The 25,759-nt window shown below is 44.5% G+C and overlaps 1 protein-coding gene across 1 annotated transcript; it reads left to right on the top strand.

Moving 5' to 3' along the window:
* The first annotated feature begins 6,464 nt into the window (after positions 1 to 6,464).
* On the top strand, positions 6,465 to 22,096 carry LOC126544891 (retinol dehydrogenase 7-like). The gene is made up of 5 exons (XM_050192419.3): positions 6,465 to 7,328; positions 10,614 to 10,820; positions 13,708 to 13,890; positions 17,260 to 17,392; positions 20,944 to 22,096. The coding sequence occupies exons 1-5, from the start codon at positions 7,076 to 7,078 to the stop codon at positions 21,275 to 21,277; spliced, it is 1,110 nt and encodes a 369-aa protein (XP_050048376.1). The 5' UTR covers positions 6,465 to 7,075; the 3' UTR covers positions 21,278 to 22,096.
* Positions 22,097 to 25,759: the final 3,663 nt, after the last annotated feature.

Raw genomic sequence — 25,759 nt, 5'->3', positions numbered from 1 at the left:
AATTAGGCAGCAGCTCTTAGCGTCTGTGAAGGCCGTTAAAAGCGTTTGCACGAGTGCGAGATCGAAAGTTATACAAAAAAAGCTGAGAGGTCGGGCTTCAAAGAGAGGTGGGCAAATCTTAAAGCCCGCCATATTCGGGTGATCGAGACGTAACTACTGGACACGGATTCTCGGAAGGTGGTAACCCATTCACATCTTGTCATCCCTTTCAACACAGTATATTTCCTGCCAAATTTAAGCGCTCAACGGTGAGAGAGAAATGAAACCAGTTACATGTAATTGATAACTGAAAAAAAAAGATACAATTAGTCAGCTTTACCGAGTAAGCAAAGTAATCGTTATATTACAAAATTACCAAAACCACAATTGATTTCAAGTAATTTTTTACACGTAATTCGTTGCGTGCAAGTCTGAGTAAAACGTCTAAAAAACTATGCGAGTGCAATGCTATATTCGCATGGTCGTCGGGCACTTGCGATTCATCTAGACAAACAAACACCCAACCATGCAAAGTTCCGTATCTTGGAGTGTTTTCGACAGGCGCAGGAAGAGCACGATTACATTGATAGGGCATGGCCTCTCATGTGGTTCAAGCATGTTGTCCCCTTAGTTTGAGCGCTGTTAGGACTGCAAGACCATTTTAGGCCTTTCAGAAAGCACATCACATCAAAAGAAAGGTAACCTCGCAGATATCATACATTAAGAACCGGCGTTTGAGTGGAATGAAAATGCTAGATTACTCATCCCGAATTGGTGCGAAATTCTGTGCAGGCCTTCTCTTATTCATACGGCATTGCTTATTGCAGCTGCACCGAGATGTCTGTAACGATGACACAGACACAGTTCTGTCTCAAAAACGCCGTGAAAGACTAGGCTGGGATTGGTGTCACGTTGATGAATAACAGTTACATACTCAAGTCATTTGACGATTGACTGCATGCTTTCCAAAAATGGAGCGTTTGCAGCTCTATGCCTTGGCATTATACTTCGAATGTACGAAACTTACACTGTTATGCGATCATCCACTTTTTCACCTACTGACCAAGAGGTCCCAGCCGAAAAACTGAATTACCAGATTCGAAAAGTACTTGTGGCCATTTGACTTCACTGTATATCGCTGACCCAATGCTCAGCTTATGGTTTCAGCTACTTTGTGTAGGCTGCTGATGCGCTATGATATAAAAATTATACCTATCATGTGGGAAGGCTTGAAAGAAACAAAGCTATTTGAGGCAGGAAACCCCGGGCTGTTAGCACTCCTTCCTAAGGTAGTCAGTTAGAACCACAAGTGTACAAAGTTAGGAGTACACGGTGGATTCCGGTGTACAAATTATGAATTTGTTAAGGTACGTGCGTTGCCAGCAATAGGATAAGAAGCAAACTAGAGACATCGCTCATGTGATGTCTGCCAAATGAACAAATATATGGGAACCAGTGAAAGCCATGATTATATCGTGCTACTTATGCATTGTTCACAGCGTAGTGCACCACCTTGATTTTGCCGAACTTGTATAAGGAACTAGAAGCAGCTCGAAAAGTGGAATCCCTCCTCCTGGTCATTGGCGAGTCCAATGTACAAGAATGGTTGCTGAACGAGCAGGGAAAGGAGGTGCAGGAAAGTGCTTCGCGTGAAGAGCCTGTCAAGGACAAAAATACTTGTACGCGACGACAATCTATTCTTAATTAGCGCAAAACTGGTTAGGTGAGCTCTCGCGTTGCGAAAATCTAGTTTTGTGCATATAACAAACCTAAGAAAAACTCCATGCCGTACCTCTATGCCACACCACGCGAAATCGCTTTGCCAATTCCTCTGCATGGGACGTCAAGCAATGCAGCAAGATCTACACGAATGCAATTCACAAACATAAATTACACCTAAACAACTATGGTATACGTAGCTTTCCTAGCGACTGCTCTTGTTACGAAAACGTGATGATCACGATATACATGGTGAACGCTTGGTGACGAAGGCTGCCACTCACGCCACGATCAATGGATGAAGTACGCAGAACTGATGTAGTAGTCACACAGGGGGTGACTGCCCTTATTTTTGTAGTGCAGATGGCCGTATAACCTAATGGAGTAATATAATAGGGGCCAAGAGAAGGAGAACACAGTTTAGAAGTCAGCGATGCAGGTAGTCGGATTATATGACAGTATTTGCAGGGACATGAATTATATCACTAGAGGGCTTCGCCCACAAGTGTACGCTAAAATAAGCTGATAACAAACAGGATTGACCTTGGTGCGCGCTTCCCTAAAGTAGTGCACGCTGCGTTTATTCTCAGCATCGCCGTCTCGAACCAGAATAGAAACAAAACTGACCTCTTCCGCACCATCAAAGTATTGCGCCCTGAAAATCAGTGGCGTGAAGAAGACAACATTACACGTGCCAATACAATCCGGCTGCTTCTATCTCTGGCAAGCGGACGCACTTTCTTTGTAATCTCTCTCTCTCACTCTTTCGCACGCTCGCTCATTCGGCGCCAGTCCTTGTCGGCCGTTCGATATTTTTAAATTCGACGTACGCGAGCGTGCTTGCTACGTATAGACCGCTTTTTCATGGACGCCACCATATTGCTACGCAGTGATGCCATCTATGGACAGTTGGCATGCTGGCCCGTTGTCCCCAACGCTATTTAACATATACATAACACAACTCCTCCAAACTTTAGACAACAAGGGACCAGGCCTTCGTCTGTCTCCAATAACAACTAACAAGCAAAAGGAATACACCAACATTTCATGTCTGGCATTCGCTGACGATATTGTGCTGCTGGCAGAATCAGCATCTGACCTCCAACACTAGCCCGACATCTGCTCCCAAGTTGCAGGAAATGACCAGCTAAGATTCACTACTGACAAAACACAGTGGATGGGAATAAACACAAACAACAGTAGCAACGAATTCGCCCTACAAGGGAACCACATAAAAAAGACATAGGAATACACATACCTGAGCGTGACTCTCAGCCACTAACCAAATTCTCCGGATCCACGCCAAAACGCATTAGTAAACAAAATCTAATCGCCTCAAAGGCCGCATCTGGCATTTGGCCAGACATTCACAAAACCCATAAACTGTTTGACGCACACTATGGAAGGGAATAGCAGTACTAGCGATAACATACGCAGATGGCGCGCTGGCCTACTCCAGTGAAACCATGAAATGCCTTGAGCGTCACCAAACAGAACTAGGCCGCTGGCTGCTAGGAGGCAGCATAGCCACTGTAAATGTAGCAGTAAGCACGGAAATGAGCTGGTCCTCGTACGAGGCAAGTCAGGTGCGGTCCAAATTACGATACGCCGGCAGGCTGAAATTGATGGCAAACCGAAATCACTGTCACAGAATGTACCTACACCTAAGATACAAAAACATCAAGATGGCTTGGATTCGGAGATATACGTCCCTAGACACGATATACAGCCAAAATTCAAAACACCACGACACTAAGACAGAGGCAGAGTGGCGCAAGGCAGTCATCGAGGTAATCAATGACGCTGAAAAAAACTGTGTGGCGCACGACAGTGGCGAAAAAGCAAAGCCTGACACTTATTACTACCACAAGCCGCAACCGTGCCCATCACCACACTACCGGGAAGATAGAGGCAGCACCCCGGTGTTTCGAGCCAGCACTGGCGCTCTCTTCCAAAACCAACGCCGCCACGAACTATTCGGCGTGGATCCGACGCGTCGCTTGTGCGGTGCACCAGAAGAATCCCTTCTTCACGTGCTACAGCAATGTCTGAGGTTTCCCGCAGATCCCCAATCGGGCCCCCCGGCCAAGAGCCTGGCGCTGACTAGTCTCACCGAGGAGGACCGATCTGTACGTGCCGAGGCAATGAAGACTCGGCTACAACAGTGGGAACGACTGGGCAGGAGAGCCGATAATCTGGAGGAAAACCCCAGATAGACATCGTCCGGCTAGAGCCACCCCATCACAGCAACAATGAACTCCGAGAGCGAGCGGCCGCCGACGTCGACCACCTCAACTACACGAGCTACTACGACAGATCACGACCGACCAGGCAGCCACGCGGCTGCGATGCACTGACTTGAACCGGCATGGCCGGCGGATTCGATCGCCGTGGCTTTGGTAAAATCCAAGACGACTGGAGTACGGCGAACCGGACCAACCAGACGGCCTCACAGACTGCGACTGTGGCGAAACTGTGTTTTATGTTCTTTCTCTCCTTGCTTTCTACGCCTTATTTTTTTTTTACTTCGTGCATTCAACATTTCCTCTGGCGTTGACAAACGCCTCCCCTGAGTCAAAAGGGATCAGGACCACTCACTCACTTACTTACTTTACTTTACTTTACTTTACTTACTTACTTACTTACTTTACTTACTTACTTGCTTTACTTACTTACTTTACTGTGCTTACTTTATTTGCGTACTTACTGTGCTTACTTTACTTACTTACTTACTCTACTTACTTTGCTTACATTACTTACTTTACTTACTTTACTTACTTAATTATGTTACTTACTTACTTCACTTACTTACTTTGCTTGCTTACTTTGCTTACTCACTTTACTTTACTTTGCTTACTTACTTATTTACTTACTTTGCTTACTTGTTGGCTTGGCCGAGCGCTCTATCTTGTATGCTAGATGTACGCTCGGCATTGTTTTATAGTATTTGTTATCGCGTTCCCGCGGTCTGTTTATATTGTGACGTGGCATCTCCTACGTGGAAAACGGTTCTGTGAGACGTACTGAAGTGGTTCAAGTCGGCCGGGCCGGACTTTCTGCTGGCGTTGAGGCGGACGGGGCAAGCAGCGCGATATGAGCACGCGTGTTTGAGCCTACAATCAGCTTCAGAGATCACTCGTGTATGACTGAAAATTCCATTCACTAATGTGACCTTATGGCAGTATTCTCCTCTAGTTCTAAGCTGCGGTTTAGGAGCAATGAAACATACGCGACAATCGTTATAGCATGGGTATCATTCTGCTACGGGTAGAAGTTGTGGCGTTATACATTGAGAAGCGTTGAAACTGATAGCTGTAGGCAACATTGCGTCACTACTTGGTTCAGTGGACGTGGTTTTCAGCCATGAATGAAATAGTATTGGTTAGTAATAACAACATACTTTGCCGTGTAAATTACACTTGCCCATCAAAGCAACCGTTTACGAACTGCGCGAGAGTCCGAAGCAGTGGTAGATGCCGGATTACAGATATCTTTGTTCTATATAACGCATTGTTCAAGCATGCAACATCAATGTTTATAGATCTATAAACGTTGTGCAGCATGAACGTGCGAGGTCTTATTGCGGCGTTAGCCCGTTTCTTTTTTTTCGAGAAATAGGATGACAGTCGATCTTTTTTTCTGGTTTTGTTCATCCCGTTCTCTACGACGCACGCAACCGTATTTCGGAAATTTTGTCTTCGCAAATAGCCGTTGCATTCTTATTATGCAATGCAATGGCGAAGCACGTAGCTTATATATGTATCATGCTGGTTCACCAGCCACAGTGATCGCCGAGTTGAGCAGCGCCATCGGCCTCATACAGGAGGCTAGCGTAGACATATACATTGACTAGACTTGAAATGCGTGAGAACGATGCCGGTGTATCCCAAATATTCGTTGGCGCATGGCACTTTGACGTTTCCGCGTTGCCTTAATTTGGCCGTACAAAAGCATGCGCTCTTATGTTTTAGTTCCTATGCCAAACGATCAGATATTGAGGAGATTTTTCATTCCCTGGCAATACACAGATGCCAGTTCTCTTCGTTGAATTAAAACCAATACACCCAAAATAGTTCACACCAGGTACACCCGGCCACAAAATATTATGGACCATGATATCTGAGAAAATGCTGATTATCTCCGCGACCGCACAACGCAGCCTGGTATTTGCATTTCAGGCCTCGACTAGAATATGTTAACAACATTGCCGTATACAGTTTTACTGGCTACTACTACAAGCTGCCCGGGAATCGAACTTTTTCTGAGATCTCGTGGTCCGTAAAGTTTTGTGGCCGGGTGTACACGCACCACGGCTGATGATGCGCGTCACATGTTTGCGCACCCAAGAGGTATTTCCCCATACTGTAGTTACCGATGCACCGAAAGGCTGCACACTGGTTCCCCGACGACCTTGTATTAACGGGCATTGCGCAAATTTCACTAAGTACGAGCTAAAACGTCTCCAAATCGTTCCACAGCACGAGACAGCAATACTTTTAAGCAGCGCCGCGCCGGATCGCACAAGCCAGAGAGGCGGAAAGGCTCGCCGCGCATCTTTTCCTCCTCGCCCGATGCCATCGCGCCAATTATTTCTACGAAGCCCACGCGGGCGCGTTAATAGCCATTGGATGGCCACATCCACCCAAGCCGTTCAAGTACTTTGCCTTGTGCGGCGACCTTGTGGAGCATCCTCTCCACGCTTTCATGTTTATTATAGCGCTTCCTTCTACATTTCCGTTCTTTTGCTTTTCTGTGTTTCGTATTATTGTTTTATGGATGGATAGCTGCAAAACTTTAATGTATTCTTGCTTTATGGAGAGGACCAATTCTGAATGAGTTTCTCCGGTAGGCTGCTGCTCGGAGTTCTCTTCCTCCGATTTTATGGGTTAGCATTTCCCTATGCGAACCCATTTCTTTTTCTGTCATCGTTTCTTTCCTTCTTCTTTTCCTTCGCGATTGGCCCACGCTGTGTTGGCCAGTTACCCGGCCCGTGCCTCTAGCGAACACCTTCGGCAAATTTGGCACGTGCTGCTTTTTACTCTCACTCGCTTTCGACAGGTACGCACTTGTTAGTCAATGAAGAACGCACGCTGTTCGTGTCCTAGGGACTAGTGCCGTCGAGAGCACCGTCTATACTCAGTGGCTTCATCGAAGCTAGTGCGTCCACTCTGCGTTTTGTGACAGCAATTGTGTTACATAGTGCCACTCATTGTGTCAAACTGCGTGACATAGATTCCACTTTGAGCGCCGCTGGGCCCACGTTGTAGGACACGCTCGTTCTGAACAGCGATCGTTGGTCTGCAGTGTCTCATCGAAAGTGAAAGTGCACGTCATACTGTCAAAACCAACGAGACTGCTTGAAGCTGAGAACAGAGAAATGTCATTGTTGTGTCTGCAGCGTATGAAGAACTCGACCATTAGCCCTATAAGGACACCGTGGGTGCTTTTTTTGGTTTCATTATTGCTACTGTGGAACTTCTGGAACTTCCTGACGCCGCTACATGAGATATCAGTGGTAGTCGGCTCACTATGGGTTGCACTCAAGCTGTCCTACGCTGTGTCCCGATTCATCCCCAGGTGGGCCTTCGTAGCGGAAGTGCAAGGAGATGGGAAAGCGGTACTCATTACGGGTAAGTAAATTCATTGGCATAGATTCAGGTGCTTTTAGCCGGTATGGCATCATCTTGCAGATTCTACTGGCTCTGCTTGGATTATCGGTGAGGAGAACCGTACCGCGTAAGTCAGAATGCGGAACAAACCCCACGAAGATGACCGACGATGAACTCAAGAAAAGCAAAGAAAACTAACGTGTTTCTTCAATGAACTGTGTTTTTTTTTTAATATGCATATACTGCCCTCTAATCGCAAGACATTGCGAGACATGATATAGCAATATACTTCACATTTGTAAAAAGAAACAGGCAAGTGGAAGTAGAACTGAAGGCAATCTTTTCGCCTTTATTTACTCATATTTGCTTACATTCACGAATAAATTTACCCTTATTCTTCTAATTCCGTGTAGAGTCAGATACTCTTCTGCAAATTGCACCTAGTGACCTCGAAATTAACAGGGGACCTTCTTGTTATTTCTGGGGTACATGTCCTGGTTTTAGACATGGCTTCCCAAATAAAAATCACGCCTCCAGGTCCCGGAGTCAATGCCTGTGTGCTTCGAGCTTTCAGCAAATGTTGTACTTGGTTGAAGTTTACCATTTTCTCATTTTTTTCTTTGTATTATAAGTGGAAAGGCAACTTTTACCAGCTTGCAGACTTAGATGAAGAAGTCTCATAAAGAAACCTCGAAAACGGTCCGGGTTTCTGTTGACCTGAGCTTTTGTACGAATTAACACGAGTCCTTATGCAGATGACAGGCCAATTACGAAGGGACAGAGACATTCAGTGAAAGACAGATGTCACGGAATACTCTGATAAAGCAAAAAACGCAGGTAATCTAAAGAAAACATGGCCTTCGTATCCCTTCCTCGTTACGTTGTCTCTAGCCCTTATTCAATGAAGAATTTATTGAAGGGAGGCACTAAGTCACCCCGGAAAGAGAAAGACTGATTTAAGTAAACTTGCAAAACTAGATGATCAACATCACTGAGGAGCGCACAGTGACGCCTGTGCACTTTAATGACAGTAAGAATATCTGCTTTTAACCTTACAGGTGCTCTGACACTGTCCGTACATTAATGGCACTCGTTTTTGTTATCTTTCAGCCTGTCTGAAAGTAACAGCGAGTGTGATCATATAATAATATAGTTATATGTTTTACAGAAGTGGGCTGTGAGTAATTGCTATGTAAAGCTTCTCAGAGGTAAAGAAAAGCAAACTCGCCAAAATAGGCAATGCTGTCACTTCAAAGCAGGAAAATGTGCCGCTTTACAAGTGTTACAGCGGTTATGTGCAAAGCAATGCTGTCACTTCTAAGCAGGAAAATGTGCCGCTTTAAAAGGGTTGCAGCGGTTATGTGCAAAGCAATGCTGTCACTTCTAAGCAGGAAAATGTGTCGCTTTACAAGTGTTACAGCGGTTATGTGCAAAGCAATGCTGTCACTTCTAAGCAGGAAAATGTGCCGCTTTACAAGTGTTACAGCGGTTATGTGCAAAGCAATGCTGTCACTTCTAAGCAGGAAAATGTGCCGCTTTACAAGTGTTACAGCGGTTATGTGCAAAGCAATGCTGTCACTTCTAAGCAGGAAAATGTGCCGCTTTACAAGTGTTACAGCGGTTATGTGCAAAGCAATGCTGTCACTTCTAAGCAGGAAAATGTGCCGCTTTAGAAGTGTTACAGCGGTTATGTGCAAAGCAATGCTGTCACTTCTAAGCAGGAAAATGTGCCGCTTTACAAGTGTTACAGCGGTTATGTGCAAAGCAATGCTGTCACTTCTAAGCAGGAAAATGTGCCGCTTTAAAAGGGTCGCAGCGGTTATGTGCAAGTGTACGTCCTCATGCTCAAGGCAATGCTCAACGCAATGGTCGCGGAGGCATGATACTTAAATTTGCAATAAATTAGCAGTGTGAAATAGTTTGGCAACTAAAAAGCTTAATCGCACTGTGTGTTATTTTAATATTTTTTTTTCAATGTAACCCTATTATTGGAAATCTAACGGCTAAGCATAGATAACATCAAAACTCTGCCCTCTAGGTAAGACAGGGGCCTTCCTGAGTGAGCGGGCTAACTCGTTATGCGCGAAAATGCTGAGAAAGTTGCCTAACTGGCGAACAATTTTTATGCACATACAAGGCCCATCTTCAACATCTCAATACAATACTATAAAGCGTTAAGTTTATCGTTTCCCTTGCAAACGCGTAAAGCAGGCGCAGCTTTCACTGGTCGTGCCTTTTATTTCAATGCCTTCATGTCAGTTCCTTTCCTTCATTTCAATGCTTTATTTTAATGCCTATTTATTTCTCTATTACGGTGTCTTCTCGGCAGTGCTTTGACTGTGAGAGCTTCTGTAACATCACTTACTTTATTAAGATCTTCAATGTGCCACACTTAAGGCCTATAACTTTACCTTGAACAGCGATTGCTTTCTATGATGCTTATCTTCCTAGGACATCTCTGTAAACATGCCACTTGGCAACGTGTCATTACGAAGCGTAACAACGCCCTGCTTATCACCCTGTTTACGTCAAGTGGAGCTCAGAGAAAAACAGGTCAAACTAGCTTCCTACGCCACATGTCTGAAATGAAAGAAATGACAAAGACCACCTTGACAAATAGCCGATGTCTCATAAGGAGAAACAACAACGTATACGCACGTTGGCTATTGGTGACGTGGACTTCAAATTCACGAGGAAACTCCCTCCAACTACAGATACTGTCACGGGTATTGATGGTCCTCAATGATTTCCCATAACAAAAACAAAAAGTTGCTACATTCTGCTGCCATACAAGACATCGTTCAAGCTATAGCGAAACTTGGGCAAGGCTGCCCTTTTTTGTTCCATAATGCATCTCGAAACCCAAGGCACGATAACAACTCTATTGCAACTGTTTTAGCACAATAGCCCCCTATTTAAGGCATCGTTCAACCTCACGGTGTCTGTCTGTCTTTTTTTTTTCGAGAATAGGTTTTGGTTCATCTATCCGCAAACACCGTGAATGCTCCATGAAAAGTATCGTCCCAGAGATGAAACTTGTCAGCATGGCTTATTGGCCAAGTTCACGAACACGCATTTACTAGCAGCACGGCGTTAAATAGAACTGACACAGCACGTAATATGTGGTTTCTGCACTTCTTCTTTAATATCACGCGCTGTCCAATTGCATTGTACCACCCAACTTGCATATAGCGTTCACTCATCACGTGCGATGCTTTAGTGCACAACGGATAAATTGCGGTTTCGTAGAAACGCACGACTATGTTAAATGAACGCCTCACTGAACACAGCCGCTTCGCTCTACAGGATGCGACACCGGCTTCGGCCACCGGCTAGCAAAGCGGCTATCTCACAAAGACTTTTTGGTGTTCGCCGGTTGTCTCAACTCGAACGGCGACGGGGCCGATGAGCTGAAACACCTGAAAAACATCGTCGTCTTGCAAATGGACGTCACGAAACAAGAACAAGTGGATGAAGCCTTCGTCGCCGTTAAAGAAAAGTTGGGTGCCAGAGGTAAGTGACTGTACGTTGGAAAACTACATGTTTCAGCTTTCCAAGCACGTACCACGACGTGCGTGTTGCTATGAAGCTATACAATAAGAAGAACGACAATGCTGTCGCAGTTTAGTGGCCCCGAGGAAGCCAACAGCAAGCAGGCTGAGACGATAGACGATGGCTATAGTGTAAACACTTTGTCTAACTTGTGCCCATAAAGCAAGCGATGTGGATTGTGGAATGTGGCACCGAAAGTAGAAAAACAATGTACACAATCGTCGAATCAGAACTGAGGCGACTCTCGGCAATCCACATTTATACACGACGCAATATTTTTAGGACCTTCGTAAAGCACGGCGAATGTTCGACATGGAGCTGGAAGCGTCACGTTGGATATAAATAGTGCGATAGCAGCGCAAGCTCCAGAACAGCCCGCGCACATCGAGTACACAGGCAATACATATCGTGCTCTGAAACTTCAATATATAGAACCGCGCGTCATTGACGACAAGAAAAATGACAAAGCGAAACACATAGATCATGTTGAATCATTCAAACCTATTCCTTGGCTTGACAGCCGCTTAGCTCATCATTACACCAAAATCACACATTTAGGTTTACTTGGCATTCAAAGGATCGTCAGCGCTATTCTCGCGGTTTGTCCAGTAGGAGTAAAAAAACATCCCATCTGAAAGTGAAATTTTACAGATGCCCGAATTATTGAAAAAGCGAGTTAAACCAATGCAGAGGACTTCCGTGAGGCTTAGTTCACCAGGTTTTGTGGCTTAAACTCATGAGGTAGCTGTGAGAGACGCAGTAATAATTGCTCGTCTTTGATCTTGATCACATGTAGTTCACAAACTTGAGGTCAAGCTAGCGCCCACTAGTATTTCTGCATTTCCTCCTGCCCAAAATGCGGCCGCCACATCCGGCAGTGTAGCCCACAATCAAGCGTTCTTGGGAGCGGGACGGCGCAGGATCAATACTGTGTATAGCAGCTAAACAGCTACTCTACTCGGAGTGGGTACAAATCCTATTAATTGCCAGGTAAATCATATATATTCTTGGGGTAAAGTAACGAGGTATTAATTAAACGCAATATCGAGCAAATAGCTGACATAGTTTTTCTATCTTGCATGCGAGCTGCTAAGCCAGTGAAGTTCTTTTTACATGCTTTTAGAACATGAAGGGGTACTTCATCGGTATGGTTTTAGTACATCGAATAAACAATAAAAGTACTTGTGGGGTTTTAAGATATGAAAAAATACAATAATTTATGGTATTACCAATTTCCAACAAAGTGTGGAAACATAAGCGAGGGTTTTCCCCCTGTGCACAGCATTCGTATTAGACGTAATTTATAATTTAGATACCAAAGGAAAATGGTAACATTGCAGAAAACTTCTTTTCGTCTAACGCCTGGAAAGACAGGGGCTGACCGAAGAAATATGAACATTCCTCATGCCAACTATAGCATTCATTTACCGCCCTTTTCACTCACCGCCATCTGCTTACTGCTCACGATCTGCTACCCGGTGAAGCAGTCACTGTCCTCTGGAATATTGCGCTACCTTTTGATTAAGTGGGCAGTTTTCACAAAGTTATGCGTCAGCCAATCGTGGCAACTAGAACTGCGTTTCTCGGCGAAGAGAAAGAGCAGTCAAATGTCCTAATGACATTTAGTTCTGACATTGTCTTGTAGCAGTATCGAAGTCGAGGAGGATGAGGAGAGCGACGGCTGGTTAGGGACATGCCATTGCCTAGGAATCGAAGCGGGCGCGCGGCTCAGATCATGTGCGGCCGGTGCGAGGCCGTTGGGAGATTGATTCGCCGAGGCGAACGACCGTCAGCTAGGACCTTCTGTTCATCAAAAATGCACTGCTGTTCATTGTGGCCCATCGTCGTCACTGATTTTGCATGCGACGGTCTTGAACAAGATGAACGATTTTATCGTGGCTCTTTGAATATGTATGTCTAGTCATTCTTATATTCACCTCAGCCCCTTTGGCAGCTGCTAAGAAACATAAGCGCTTTTCGGGTCGTTTCTTACTATGCACAAGACTGCATGTTACGAACGTGAAACCCTTTTTTTAGTTCAAAACACCATGCTTGGTTGCTGTTACATCTCCAGTCACGTGAACAAGCTCAGAGTCATTTCACGTTTGTCATTAACTACTGCTCTTTGTATCAATGTCACTAGATACAAGCTAGACACAAGATATAAGCTAGAGAGAAGTACAAAGAAGAAAATGAAAATTTTGTGCTGGGCTGGGGGAGCGTTGATACAGGGTCCCTAAATTCCAAGTGATCTCGGCATTTGAAATGCACTTACCAAGCACTTTTCCTGGTCCATGCCAACACTGCTGTGTGGATAATTAGTGCCAGTTTTGTAAGACCTAAGTGCAAAAACGTAATTAAGCCACTTCCATACTGATCAACGTGCATCTAACTTAGCACCAAGCATGAATGTTATTCGTAATCACTGATTTATTTTTGAGAAAGAGTGAAAAGCAATGCGCGATACAGTATGATGTACGATGGGTATACGTCTCAGGACGATATAACCTGGTGAAGTCATGTGGACAGAGCACGGTTTCATCACTTCAAGCTGGTGTACTGAGTAAATAATATGAAGGACAAATTGAGGACTTGAACTCATCAACTTTGGTCGAAGAAGGAAAACCTTAGTCAGAAAGCAATGTTTCTACAAGTCACAGCTCCTTGTCAAAACGCCGACCCGAGTATGAAGCCGCTCTTGTTCGGCTAGCGCTCAACACTTCAATTCTCAATGTTCTTTGCCATCGTGTTGAGCACTTGTACTTTTTGAACGCAACACGCTCGGTCACAGTACTTCTCTGCCTTTCTTTTCCTTGCGCTTTCTCTCTCTCTCTCGCTCTCAACGCAGTACTCTGGTCGGTGGTGGCGAATGCTGGAGTCGGAAGCAGCGGTCTTCTAGAGTGGACGACAATGGAAACAGTAACCAAAATGTTTGACGTCAACCTCTTCGGTGTCCTTCGTGTTATCAAACGATTCCTGCCACTCCTGAGGAAGAGTCAAGGCAGAGTTGTCACTGTAGCCAGTCCCCTGGGTAAGAGTGACACATGTTGAATCATACTTCTTGTGTGAGTTGAGAGCTCAGTAACGTAAACCTTCACTTGCGATCACCAGACTCGCCAATGAATTAAATATAAGCTTTGGCAGCAAATGGGGGGCTGAACATGCGAAGTCAGTAAAGATGCTGTAGCGTAGATGGAGCAGTGGTTGGGGATGGAGCCCCGGATTAAGTTTTGCCATCTTGGGTTCTTTAACCTAAAGTTGAACCTCGGCGAACAAGTGCTTTTGCATTCCACCCCATCGGAAAGCAGCATCTGCAGCCGAGAAGCAAAGCCCTGACATCATGATCAGCAGGGCAAAACCCCAGCCACTAGGTCACCTCGATAGTTGAGAGGCTCATAAACGACTAGGCATGATACCTGCGCGAGGTGACTTACTATCAAAGTGCGTGCATTTCAAGCCCCCAGAATAGATGTGCTGTGTTCTTCGCTACCTATACGCCGGTGGTTGAGAATAAAATGAAACCCATATATTCAAAAAATAGTAAATGAATACAACTTGAGCTTCAGATGACCTTCAGAACTGTAACTATTGCACATACTACAAGCTTACACATACAATAAGATAGACTTATGACGCTAATTTGACATGCGAAACGCCATTGAATGTTTATTTAAATTGTAAATTATTTCTTACCTATACTCAGTCCTGACTGATACCCTTTCTCATTCTTGTGTTCGCACTAGAGGTTGGAGTTTGAAAAATCGTAGACACAGGGGGTGCAACTGAATGTAAGCAAGCGCAGCAATAACTGCCTCTGAAAAATGGCAGCACAACTCGCTAGACTCTGCGATAAGACGACCGTCTTACCGATTGGCATGTTGAAACACTTGCATACGGCAGTGTAATTTGGTACCTTTACTATAGTAAGATACAACTTAAAAACAAACAGCAGTTGGCAACCAAGGCACACGGACCGCGCGTGGTGTGTTACTCCGCCAGTCAATCACAGAAGCAAACAAAATCACCATGCGAGCTTTTCAAAATGACGTCGTGCTTGATACCCCCGGAGCGTCTGCTGTTCTTGAAGAGTATTTCCATCGATAAGGTGGAAATATTCTTCAAGCGATAATACATTGAAGCGATAAGGTATGCAACAGACATGGACAAAGTGTAGGGAGTCTGAGCATCTCACTCTTCAAAATTCTGTGGTGCAGTTCATTTCCCTGCTGAACACGTTATATGAAATTTCACTGCCAACTGAAGGGAAACTTGACAATAGATAGTCGCAGCAAAGCAATCGTTTATATCAGTTCTATAAAGAGTTAGGCTTTCAACTTTCAACTATAATAGACGAATGAAAACGTATAAAATTACTTGCTTATAATATTATTTTTGATGTTACTACCTTCTTTATATAACAGGGAAAGTTTAACTTCGAACTATTTGCAGCCTCGCCGATAAACATTGACTGGACTGGCGGTTATGAGGGAGGGGGCGGGGCTTCACTGCAGACTTAAGTTGCATCCCGACTGTAGAACTCTGTTACAACAACCTCACTAGAAATACCCAACCTTCAACAATACACGTGAAACAATGAAAGGTATCATTTTCCCCAGCATTGTCAACACACATTTGGGGTGTACCCCCATTTTCTGCCTTTGGGAGATTGCACAGAACACTCATGCATAATGTAGCGGGAGAGTATTTTAAAACACTATAAAAATAAGGAAGGCACAGAAGAAAACAATTCTTGGTTGAAAATTGGTTCTGGTTGAATTATATATTAAATAATATAACATCTGAAAAAAATCGGGCTGCCTTTGCCAAATGAACATTAGAGTATATTAACACTACCATGTGTTCTGACGAGCTCGAGCGAAAATCTATCCCATGTACGCAAGTCACGTGATCTCGAAAACAGCGCACGTTGCTAAATCTCGGAGGTCATGCATCATCAAACAATTTTCCCGGAATTTCGGCGAGATGGCGATAATTTGCCGTTTTATTGTTCCTCGTTCTTTTTAAAGATAAGACATTAGGCAAAATGGTAACAATAGTTTGGCGGTGCAACCCACCACTCCGTTTTAAAGGGGACGCCCATAGCATCCATCCATCCGTACCAGGTCTAACCCACCTGATTAACTCGGGCAGGCTCGGTGCCTATTTGTCATCCCCCTTTCAAAGGCGATACCAATAAGCATCATCATCATCATAACCGTGAAAACGGGGCAGTCGAAAGGGGACGATCGGAGAAGGTTCGGGGGACACGGAGAGTGGAGGGATCCACAGAAGGGTGAGGAACCTTGACGAGCGATTTGAAATGAAAAGGTGGAGGGAAACAGCGTGTCCGCCGCCACAAGGTCACTCGCTTTTCACGGTGTGCTTGGTTTCAGCTCAGACATGCCACTCGATGAGCATGTTCACAGAACGCGCTTCTAGTGAGCTTTAAACACGTGTGTTAGCGGTGCGCGCGGTTCTGCCGGAGTTGTACGCCGCAGTTTCGCCATATACGCCCTCAGCGTGACGTCAGGTATACCTGTGATGCATGGTAGCCTCCGGGGTGCTTTTGAAACTGCGCAGTAGCGCAGTCCTCACGCGCATGTTATTGCTGTCATTGCTTCGACCTTCAAGCGAAACTGTAATTAATAAATGAATGTGCACATATATGGGCTGGTACTGGTGGACAGTGAAACATAGCTGCCAGTGCTGCTTCGTAAAATAGACGATTCTCTTTCCTGTTACTACCAGTTACTTCAAATGAGGAATCGATCAATTTTTTTTTCTTTCGGAAAGCAAACCAGGAAACATGATAGAAAGAACTGCAAAAAATTAGTTTTTTTCCTCGATGCGCGTTTGTATTCGCGACCTGTTCCGTAGAAACCGTCGAACTCATAAGAAAAAAAAATTCTTGTATGTACCTGGTGTGGTAGCTCTATAGTTATGGCGTCGTGCCGCTGTGCACGATGTCGCGGGTTCGATCCTGCCTGCGGTGGCCGCCTTCTAATAAATGAGAAATTAAATATTGCTCGTGCACCACGTAATGAGTGCACATTAAGTAACCCCAAGTGGCCAAAAAAGCTGCGTTGTAGCTGATAAGCAGGTCGTGGCTTTAGCCCGTAAAACGCCATAATTTATTCACAAATCTTGAGAATCAGTATATATTCTTGTTCGCTTAGAGCGGCTACTTGAAGCCATCGGTGTATCGCGGCTGTCGCTGACGGCAGAGATATTCGCAGAAACCTCGCATATTCGTCTATAACCCAGATAATCAAAGACGAATACAGAAATTTTGTTATTCAAAGTTTTGACTTATTGCAAAAGTATTCAATTTCCCTGCGAAATTTTATATGTACGCCCGTTACCAGACTTGCCGCTTCCACTTCCGTTCGCTTCTTTCCAGGCCGCCTCACACTGCCCATGGTAGCGCCGTACTGCATGACGAAGAGCGCCGTCATCTCCATGATGGATGGCTTTCGACGGGAGTGTCGCGGCAAGGGTGTCGACTTTGTCACAGTGGAGCCTGCAGCCTACAAGTGAGCACTAAACCTTTACATGCACACACAGTTTACAGTCTCCACCCCCCACTTTTTCTTAAAGTGCGAATGCAAGTTTTCTCCTTTATTACACAATGTAGACAACATAACGGCGCTATTGTGCCACAATTTCTTGAACGTGCGAGAAATGATTATTCCATGCGATGGCATGTTGGCAATATCCTCTTTATTGGAAACTGTTCCAATCCCGCGTCAAAAGCCATGCGGCTTTCTCGTGTAAAGTGCGTTAACGAGCAGGCTTTTTAAATTACGAAAATTTGAGGTGATCATCACCAGATACCACAAATGACGGACAAGTGGGTCAGTCAGTCTGCTGGGTCATGTCAGTAAACTGCAGTGGTTGCCAGTCACTCATTGGCCGCGCCACCCAGAACTATAAGCACCACATCGGCCATTCATTACTCTTTCATTCTGCAAGTTTCCGCAATCGACATGGTTCCTCTGCTGCCGCTACATGATGGTGAGGGTACTTGATGAAACCGCCTTCAAAACAAAGCGCAGACAAAAAATCAGGGAGACTGCTTCAGATAATTAGGATATAGCGCACCTATCACACACCAGTATTTTGCCTATGTCTAGTTTATATTTCTTCTCTTTATTATTGGTGTTCGAGTAGTGAAAGTTCCGAATTAAATCGAAAACGTAAAGTTGCGTGGAGGCCATTTGGTTGAAAAAGATCTGGCTATACAGGGTGTCCCACATAACTTGAGCCAAGAATTTAAATATGAAAGGCGCATCGGAAGAGAATTGAACCGAACGCATACTATTCTCATTCCCCATAACTTTGACATGCCGAATAGTAAAGGCACGGGTTTGCGTACCTGTCAGCTTTTTTTTTCTTTTTGTGACACCTATATGAAACATCCGCATATACTTTAGATGCTCATTTTCCATCATTGCAGACAGCTAACATTCCGCAATTTGTAGACAAGGTGTAGGGTTTGACGTTACATAGTTGTGGTTGTGCCGCCGTCACAATGCGGGCACTATAAAAACAAATTAAGCATACTGTACATGAGTTAGTCTTCTTGCAAGAGAAGAATTATTGGCTTGACCGAGTTTATAAAACCTACACTTACAGAAGTTTTCTTTGACATGACGAATAGTAAAGGCACGGGTTGGCGTACCTGTCAGCTTCTTTTTTGTACTATGCCATGTTCATTTAAGAGAGTCCCACGCCTGTGCGGCACACGCAGCATAGTCACAACGTGAGCTGGAGAAGCGAATCCATAGGAACTCTATTTTCGGCAGCACCCACTACAGGGTCTTTGCGGCGACGTCTCCTTGAATTGTTTTCACGAGAACGAACTGAACTGCCTGCCCGGCATCTCACATCGCGTGACATGTGGCCCGATACGATGCTGCTACCGCTGCTACTGCTGATGTTGCTGCTGACGATGATATATTGTCACGTGCTAAGGCAAGAGTAAGCAACAGAACCAGCAGCCAGACACGAAGGGACGGTTCTGCAGCTGGCGCGGGATCTTTGACTTCGTCGTCTTCTTCACTGTTTTTGCTGGACACGCAATGCTGACTGTTTGCTGGCTCAAAACACTAGATGGCAATATTGGCATCACCTAAAAAACGGGTTCGTAACAAATAGTCACCTAGCCTTCGTTCTTTAATCAGGTATGCTATACATATTTTGCATTCTAGCATTTTTGTGCACATCTCCTTGGTCTACTTTTTTTTCCTCAACACTTTTCTATCTACATTGTACCACTAGCTACGCAACTGCAACATGTCTTGCCACCTGGTGAAATGATGTGCAACTGCAGTGCAAAGTGTGCACATATCGACGCTACGCGGCGCGCATCTCACATTACGTGAATCTTCGTGCGCCAGAACTCCTGTACATGACATGCTTCCGCAGTAGCTAGCAAGCGTTGGCGTCGCGCAGCGGTAGAGCAGCTAACTCCCGCGCAGAGAGCCCGGCGCCGATTCCGGCTGGAGCTGGGCATTTTTTTCTTTTTTATTCCTTGCGAGAGCTGCGACAGACACCGGTGGCGGTGGCAGACAACATCGACAACCGAAACAGCCATTGGAATGAGCACATAACAGCTTACGCTGTTAAACACGCAGATTATGGAACTCATCCGTCTGCTGTCAGCGCGAAAAGCTTCCGAGTTCTCGGCGAAAAGGCTGAATTGCAGCCTACTTTTAGTTTGCAACCAGTGAATCATACCACAAGATGTCCGCGTACTGGTAGCACATCTGAAACTCAGGCTGCGTGTCCCTGCCCGGCAACTGTTTTGCTGCTTCTGCGATACCGCGTGCAATGAAGTTTTGATGCAGACAATACATCAAACACTGCTAAGGTAAACGCTACCCACCATAAAAAAAAATGTAGAGACAAAACTTTTTTAAGAAACCTCTAATAAATTCACTTTTAGCAAAATTAGAAGCAACCCGATTTGCATTTCACCCCTATAAAAGCGCTGCCACCGTGGCCGGGAATCGAATCCCGAATCTCATGCTCGGCAGGAGTTTGCCCTCTTCACGAGCCACTGCGGCAAGTATTATTCTTAACCTCGTCTGTTCAAAACCACATATATCCTGTAATCTCATATAGAACGTCATTAATAAACATTTCATCTCGAATCAATACCATCAAATACATCAACTATATCGCGCGTTGTTTTACTCGCATTTAAATTAGTGTACGTGGATATGAGGCACAAGAACAAAAACAAACATTAGTAATATTCTTGTTCTACAAAAAAGGATATTTTGCAATATTAGAAACATTGAACAAATGGGAACTGCTCATAAGAGCATAATACGGGTTGAGAACGTATCGTTTGTAAAACAAACTCTACTTTTAAAACTGCAAACTCCTGAACTTCCTTACAACTTTATCATGTCTATAGCATCGTGTTATTACAGTAATTACAAGAAACACCCACGCATGGTCTTTACCTTGATTTCGTGCAACTTGTTAGTATCAAACTTTGGCATACAACGTCCCAACAGCCCTAAACACTTATGAAAACACAACCGCTTGGTGTAAAAAACAGTTACGTTTTTTCTTTTGTTCTATTGTTTGCTAGCAAAAGATTTAGCATCTAGAAATGATATTTGCTATGCTATACTGCTTGCTAATCGATCATTAAAGCATTCTCAGTGTATTTGCGTGAGTGATAAATATGTAGTACTATGTGTTTTAATTTGCATATTCTCTTCCATGTGCATGGTTTTTCAAGTGTATTTGTGTTATTCATGTATATGCTGTATTATGTATTGTAATCTGTATCTTTTCATTTTTTCCTTTGCCACGGCGTATCTTAATCTGTACCTATGCACATTGTATAGCTGCTTGCATGTAACGGTCACCTGAGCCCCATCAAGCCGTTCTTACGGCTTTTACTCCAATGAACCTTCCAGCATATTGTCTGGTACATAAACTTGAATTTAAACATATTGCCGGATCTTTTGTCACTGAATAAATAACAAATGCAATGTTTTTCAGTCGATGAAACAGTCGCAGTACAAAGAATTCCCCGATGCCCTTCCTTTTTTCTTTTTTGAAGGACGCCCATCACTTGGATGTTTCTTGCATCCAAGGATCACGTGATGCGGGAGCTCCGAAAGCAGGCTCCCGAGGTGATTGGCGACTACAGCGAGGAGGAGATCGACGACTGGCTTAAAGTGTCGGACAAGTGCTCCGGGCCGTTGATTAGGACGGAGCCGGAAGAGTGCGTCGATATTCTCGAGAAAGCGATCAGGGAGATGCAGCCGATGACTCACTACTGGTCCCCATGGGGAATTGACTTGCTCTACCTTTCGGTGATGCTGTCCTTACCCAGTGACGTCTTTGACGCTGCCTCAGCAGTCATCCGGAAAGTCCATCTGAAGATTATGTAAAGGTTACTTCTATCAATGAACGCATTTGATTGATTGATTGATTGATTGATTGATTGATTGATTGATTGATTGATTGATTGATTGATTGATTGATTGATTGATTGATTGATTGATTGATTGATTGAGCGATCAATCGATCAACCGCTTGAGCGTGCTTGCTAATGCTGCCGTCACCTAAAAGACCTTCTATAGATTATGCAAAAGCCACTGCCTCTAACAGACGACAGCATATGTGATTTAATTGATTACGTCACTCATTTAGCAGGATTTTTCACGCTACTGTGAACATTTGGAAACTGCAGTCCAAGATTGTGCGAAAGCTGCTGCTTCCCATTAATAACTTCAGCGATGACTGTATGGACTGATTGATCTTAAAGTCCCAATGCCACACGTTGGCTCGTTGATAGACTTTCGGGAAAAGTCACGTCTGGATACGTTGTTCATGTCACGTTGCAACTGACAGAAAAAATGCATGTCACCTTCAGTGTTGACAGATTAAATGTGATACGCGTTATCACATTTACAGGTATGCGTACTCGATATGAGAGAGTTCGTGCATTTCGAAGGTTGTACCCACATGTAGAAACGCACATGGACAGAGTACAGGTGAGGTCACAGAATTGAGCAGTATGCAGTAGGAAGTTCTCCACCGTGTGTAATCTAGGATGCACGATGACTGCCCTTTATATAAGAGGCCACGTGAAAGTCGCGTAACAGGATCTGACTGCCAACGGACGGGCTCGCAGGTATTGCCGCCGCCGAAGTCCAAATTTTGTGAGCTTGAAATTTGGCCAAATAAACAGTGTGGTCTTTCTCGTTCCCAAGACATCCTGCTTCCTGGCCTTTCATAGTCAATAAATTGTAACATTGTCTAATATCTGGCGTATATACGCTCCGTCTCATCAACTTCGTGAAGTGCTGTTCAAGCAGCTGGTTGTCTTAGCCAACCAAAACAGAAGAAGAAGAAGAAACTTTATTAATGAATGCTCCGGCAGTTTTTTGTTGTAGTGGCCTCAGGTGAAAAACAAGAAAAAAATGCTACTCTTATTTCCGCCTCCTCGCAACGCCGAGTAAATGGAATCTCCAAGGAGGGATCAGTGGCACGCAGTGGGTGAGTCGCCGTCCCTCCTCAGAACATGCAGACGACTCTTGTTTATGATAGGTTGCCATTAGTCATAGGCCTCCTTGCACCGCAAGGAGTTTATCAGATGGAAAGCAGCTGTGCGATGAAGGTGCAATGCAGCCTCCTTTAGTGCCCCATGAAGCAGAGGCCATGCTGCACTTCTGAGCTGTTCAAGCACAGGTGCAGGGCTTGAACGCCGTGGCGTCCTCTCTGCTCAACTGGCCACGACGAGAAGCCACGGCGAGGGCAGAAAGGGTTAGAAAGCTGAGGTACGACGAACTCATGGCTAAACGGCAGATGCTACGTGTCTGCGAGGTAACAAGACAATCAAGAAACCTGAGCGACGTAAACAGTTTTATTGCAGGGTTTTGCGAGCGCCAACGGTTAGCCATGGAGGCTGTGAAGAGCGCAATCGAGGGGAAGTGCATTATTTCTGTTTTGTGCAGCGCTAAGCAACAGGGACAAACGCGAGTCACGCTAGATTGAATATCGATGCGCAGCTCTGTGAAAGCTACTGCATGCATCGTTGCTTTTTTGAGACTTGCGAACAGCAGGACGTTTGCTGTGCAATTAGGACCGTTAAGATTGTTTGACAATTGAAAGATTATCATTGTATGTGACAAGTCACACACAGTGTTACTGAGACAAATGTCAAAGCATTGTTACAAGTCAGGACAGATCATTGGGACAATAGGTTGACATTTCTCACATTTTTACTCAATGTGCCACTGTCGGACAATTATCGATTTGGAAATGTCCCGCTTAATGTGAAAGTGACAATGTCACACGTAATGTAATGCTACAAATGTCAAGCATTTGTGGCAATCATTTGTTATAATCAGTCGTGACACGGACATAATGTGTGACATCGTCACTCTGACAATCATGAAGGTATTGTGATTGTCGCGACAAGAAAACTGCAATTAGTCAAGAACACTTCGCAGTCTTCCATCAGGCATCAGTACCTACGCTCAGCAGCACTACCAAGCTGCTAACTTCATGCGAAAGTAGCTGCTTGTTATAAGCTGAAGTACATTTTCAGAAGCTTTCATACACCCTGATGAGACGGTGAGTACCCTCGAACGTCAAGGTTGAATATACAGCAAACAAACAGCCCAGCCAAAATAGTCATCAGCATTCCCTTTGTTGCTTGACTGGCAGAAGTGCAAAATTGCTTGATACAAAAAATATCCTTTAAAGTGAACGTGCCCTTGCTTACTCATACATGCCTCCGCCCTTTGGGCGGAATAGGGGGGGAGGGGGAGAGGGGCATTGGGGTAAGTGTGCGTAGGGGGCCCGACGAATAGGCGAATAATATAGTGTCTATCGTTGACGAAGAAAGTGGTACCAGTGGGCCTCTGTTCGGCGCAGCCAAGCATTAAATCGGGCCGTAAAGCCTGTGCATATAATCGTGGCTGATCAGTGGTTCATCGAGCATCTGGAGAGCATACAGACCTCGTAAAAGCTGGCGGTGACATATAAACTACTTTTTAGGCTTTCTTTTCCTATATTTCAAAAAATAAATTATACATTATGGGGTTTTACGTGCCAAAGCTACTTTCTGATCGAGAGGCACGCCGTAGTAGAAGACTCCACAACTTAGGACCCCCTAGGGTTCTTTAACGTGCACCTAAATCTAACTACACGGGTGTTTTCGCATTTCGCCCCCATAGAACTGCAGCCCCCGTGGCCGGGTATTCAATCCCGGGCCTATATTTCAAATGCCCCGATTCCTGGGCCACTGTGTCTGCGCCAGTGTCATCCAAGGTGTATAGCAACATGAGAAAGCTTTAGCAAGGTAAATATATCGGGTAGTGAAGGTTCTATAGAAGCGCATACGTTCAAAACACGGCAGTTCATCGACGGTTCATGGGGCTTAGCGCCATCTGTGGGACGAGGGAACACTTCGGGCGGAAGAAGAAATAATGTGACGCCATACGCGTCAAAAACGGAAGTGACGTCATTTTGTTCTCGAAGGCGCGAAATTTGTTTTGGTGGCCCGCCATTAGAGCTGTATGCTTAACTGCCCCGCCATTCTACTTGATCGGCGTGTTGAGCTTTCAGCGTGGAAAGCGATGCAAGAAAAGGTCAGCCGTACGGGTGTCGAAGTCGCCCCCCTGCACGGAGCATACTTCCCTTGGAGGCCGACGAAAGCTTTAGGCGTAGAGTGCTGGTCCTGTCGTCGGACGCCAAGCCCATTGACCGGCGCAGTTCCACGAAAAGAACTAAAGTAAACAATTATCTGGTAATCGTAACTCATTACTTTCGACTGAACGAGTTAAAAGACGGTGAAGCTACCCGCGTCACCAAATCCATACGAACGTCGACAAGCAAAGCAGCGCGACGTGCCAAGGGGCCATATTGTAACAAGTGAACATTACGAGTGCGCCTTTCTGCACACTTCAAGAGCTGCATTCCATTGCAAGTGATTGCGGCATGATAGCGGCTCTTACGATGGGCGCTGAAAACTGTATTTATTGATAATAATAAAATATAATAGAGTTGTCCTTTCTTTACTCGTCACTTATATATAAAATTTGATAGGTGTTTTATTTTCAATGAACGAATCTAACTATGTCTCACTTTAATTAAAAAACCCTTTTTTTCCCAGTATGTGTTCCCTTCAAACAGAATCACCCTTCAATAGCTGCTCCTATAGATACCACCCTTGCTAAGGTCGGTGACAATTCGTTCTGAACCGCTTCTCCCCCGAAGTTTCGCGACCTACTTGGATCAACCTTGGCACAAACTCCAATTTCCTTGTTCAAAGAAATGTAAAAGAATGAAACGTTTTACGCTGAGCCATTGGACCGATTTCAATTCAATGTACTTCGTTTCAGAGAAAATTTTAAATTATAGTAAAATTCGGAAGCAGGAATATGACGTATAACCTGAAAGCTTCTATAATATTTCCGGGTAATTTGTAAGCTTAGAAAATATGTAAGCAACATGTTTACAAATCTGTACTTACGCACCGAAAACAGATATCGAAGTTCTGTTAACCGCACGGATTAGAGCATCTAAAGTGTACAAATTTCATACATAAATTTACAGACTAGGTGAAGTTCTTACAATATTTACGAGGGATCTGAAAAGTAATCCACACATATCACTTGTATATTTCGGAGTGCTATGTGACACAAAGATTTTGACGTTTTAGATGTAATATTAGATGCAGTTCACTAAGTTGTGAAATCGTTTTTGATTGTCGAGTTGCAGCGTAGCAAACTTGACATGGCTGGTTCGTGTCTCAATTTTGCAGTTTTGAACACTTGCACAAAATGCAGCCTAAATGAAGGATCTGCTTCTGTCAGTCACTATATTTTACCTTATTATTTTATATGAGAGAGCTTTATCAA

The sequence above is a fragment of the Dermacentor andersoni genome, chromosome 10 (genome assembly GCF_023375885.2).
Source record: "Dermacentor andersoni chromosome 10, qqDerAnde1_hic_scaffold, whole genome shotgun sequence".
Classification (NCBI taxonomy): Eukaryota; Metazoa; Arthropoda; class Arachnida; order Ixodida; family Ixodidae; genus Dermacentor; species Dermacentor andersoni.
This window is presented reverse-complemented; position numbering and strand designations above follow the sequence as displayed.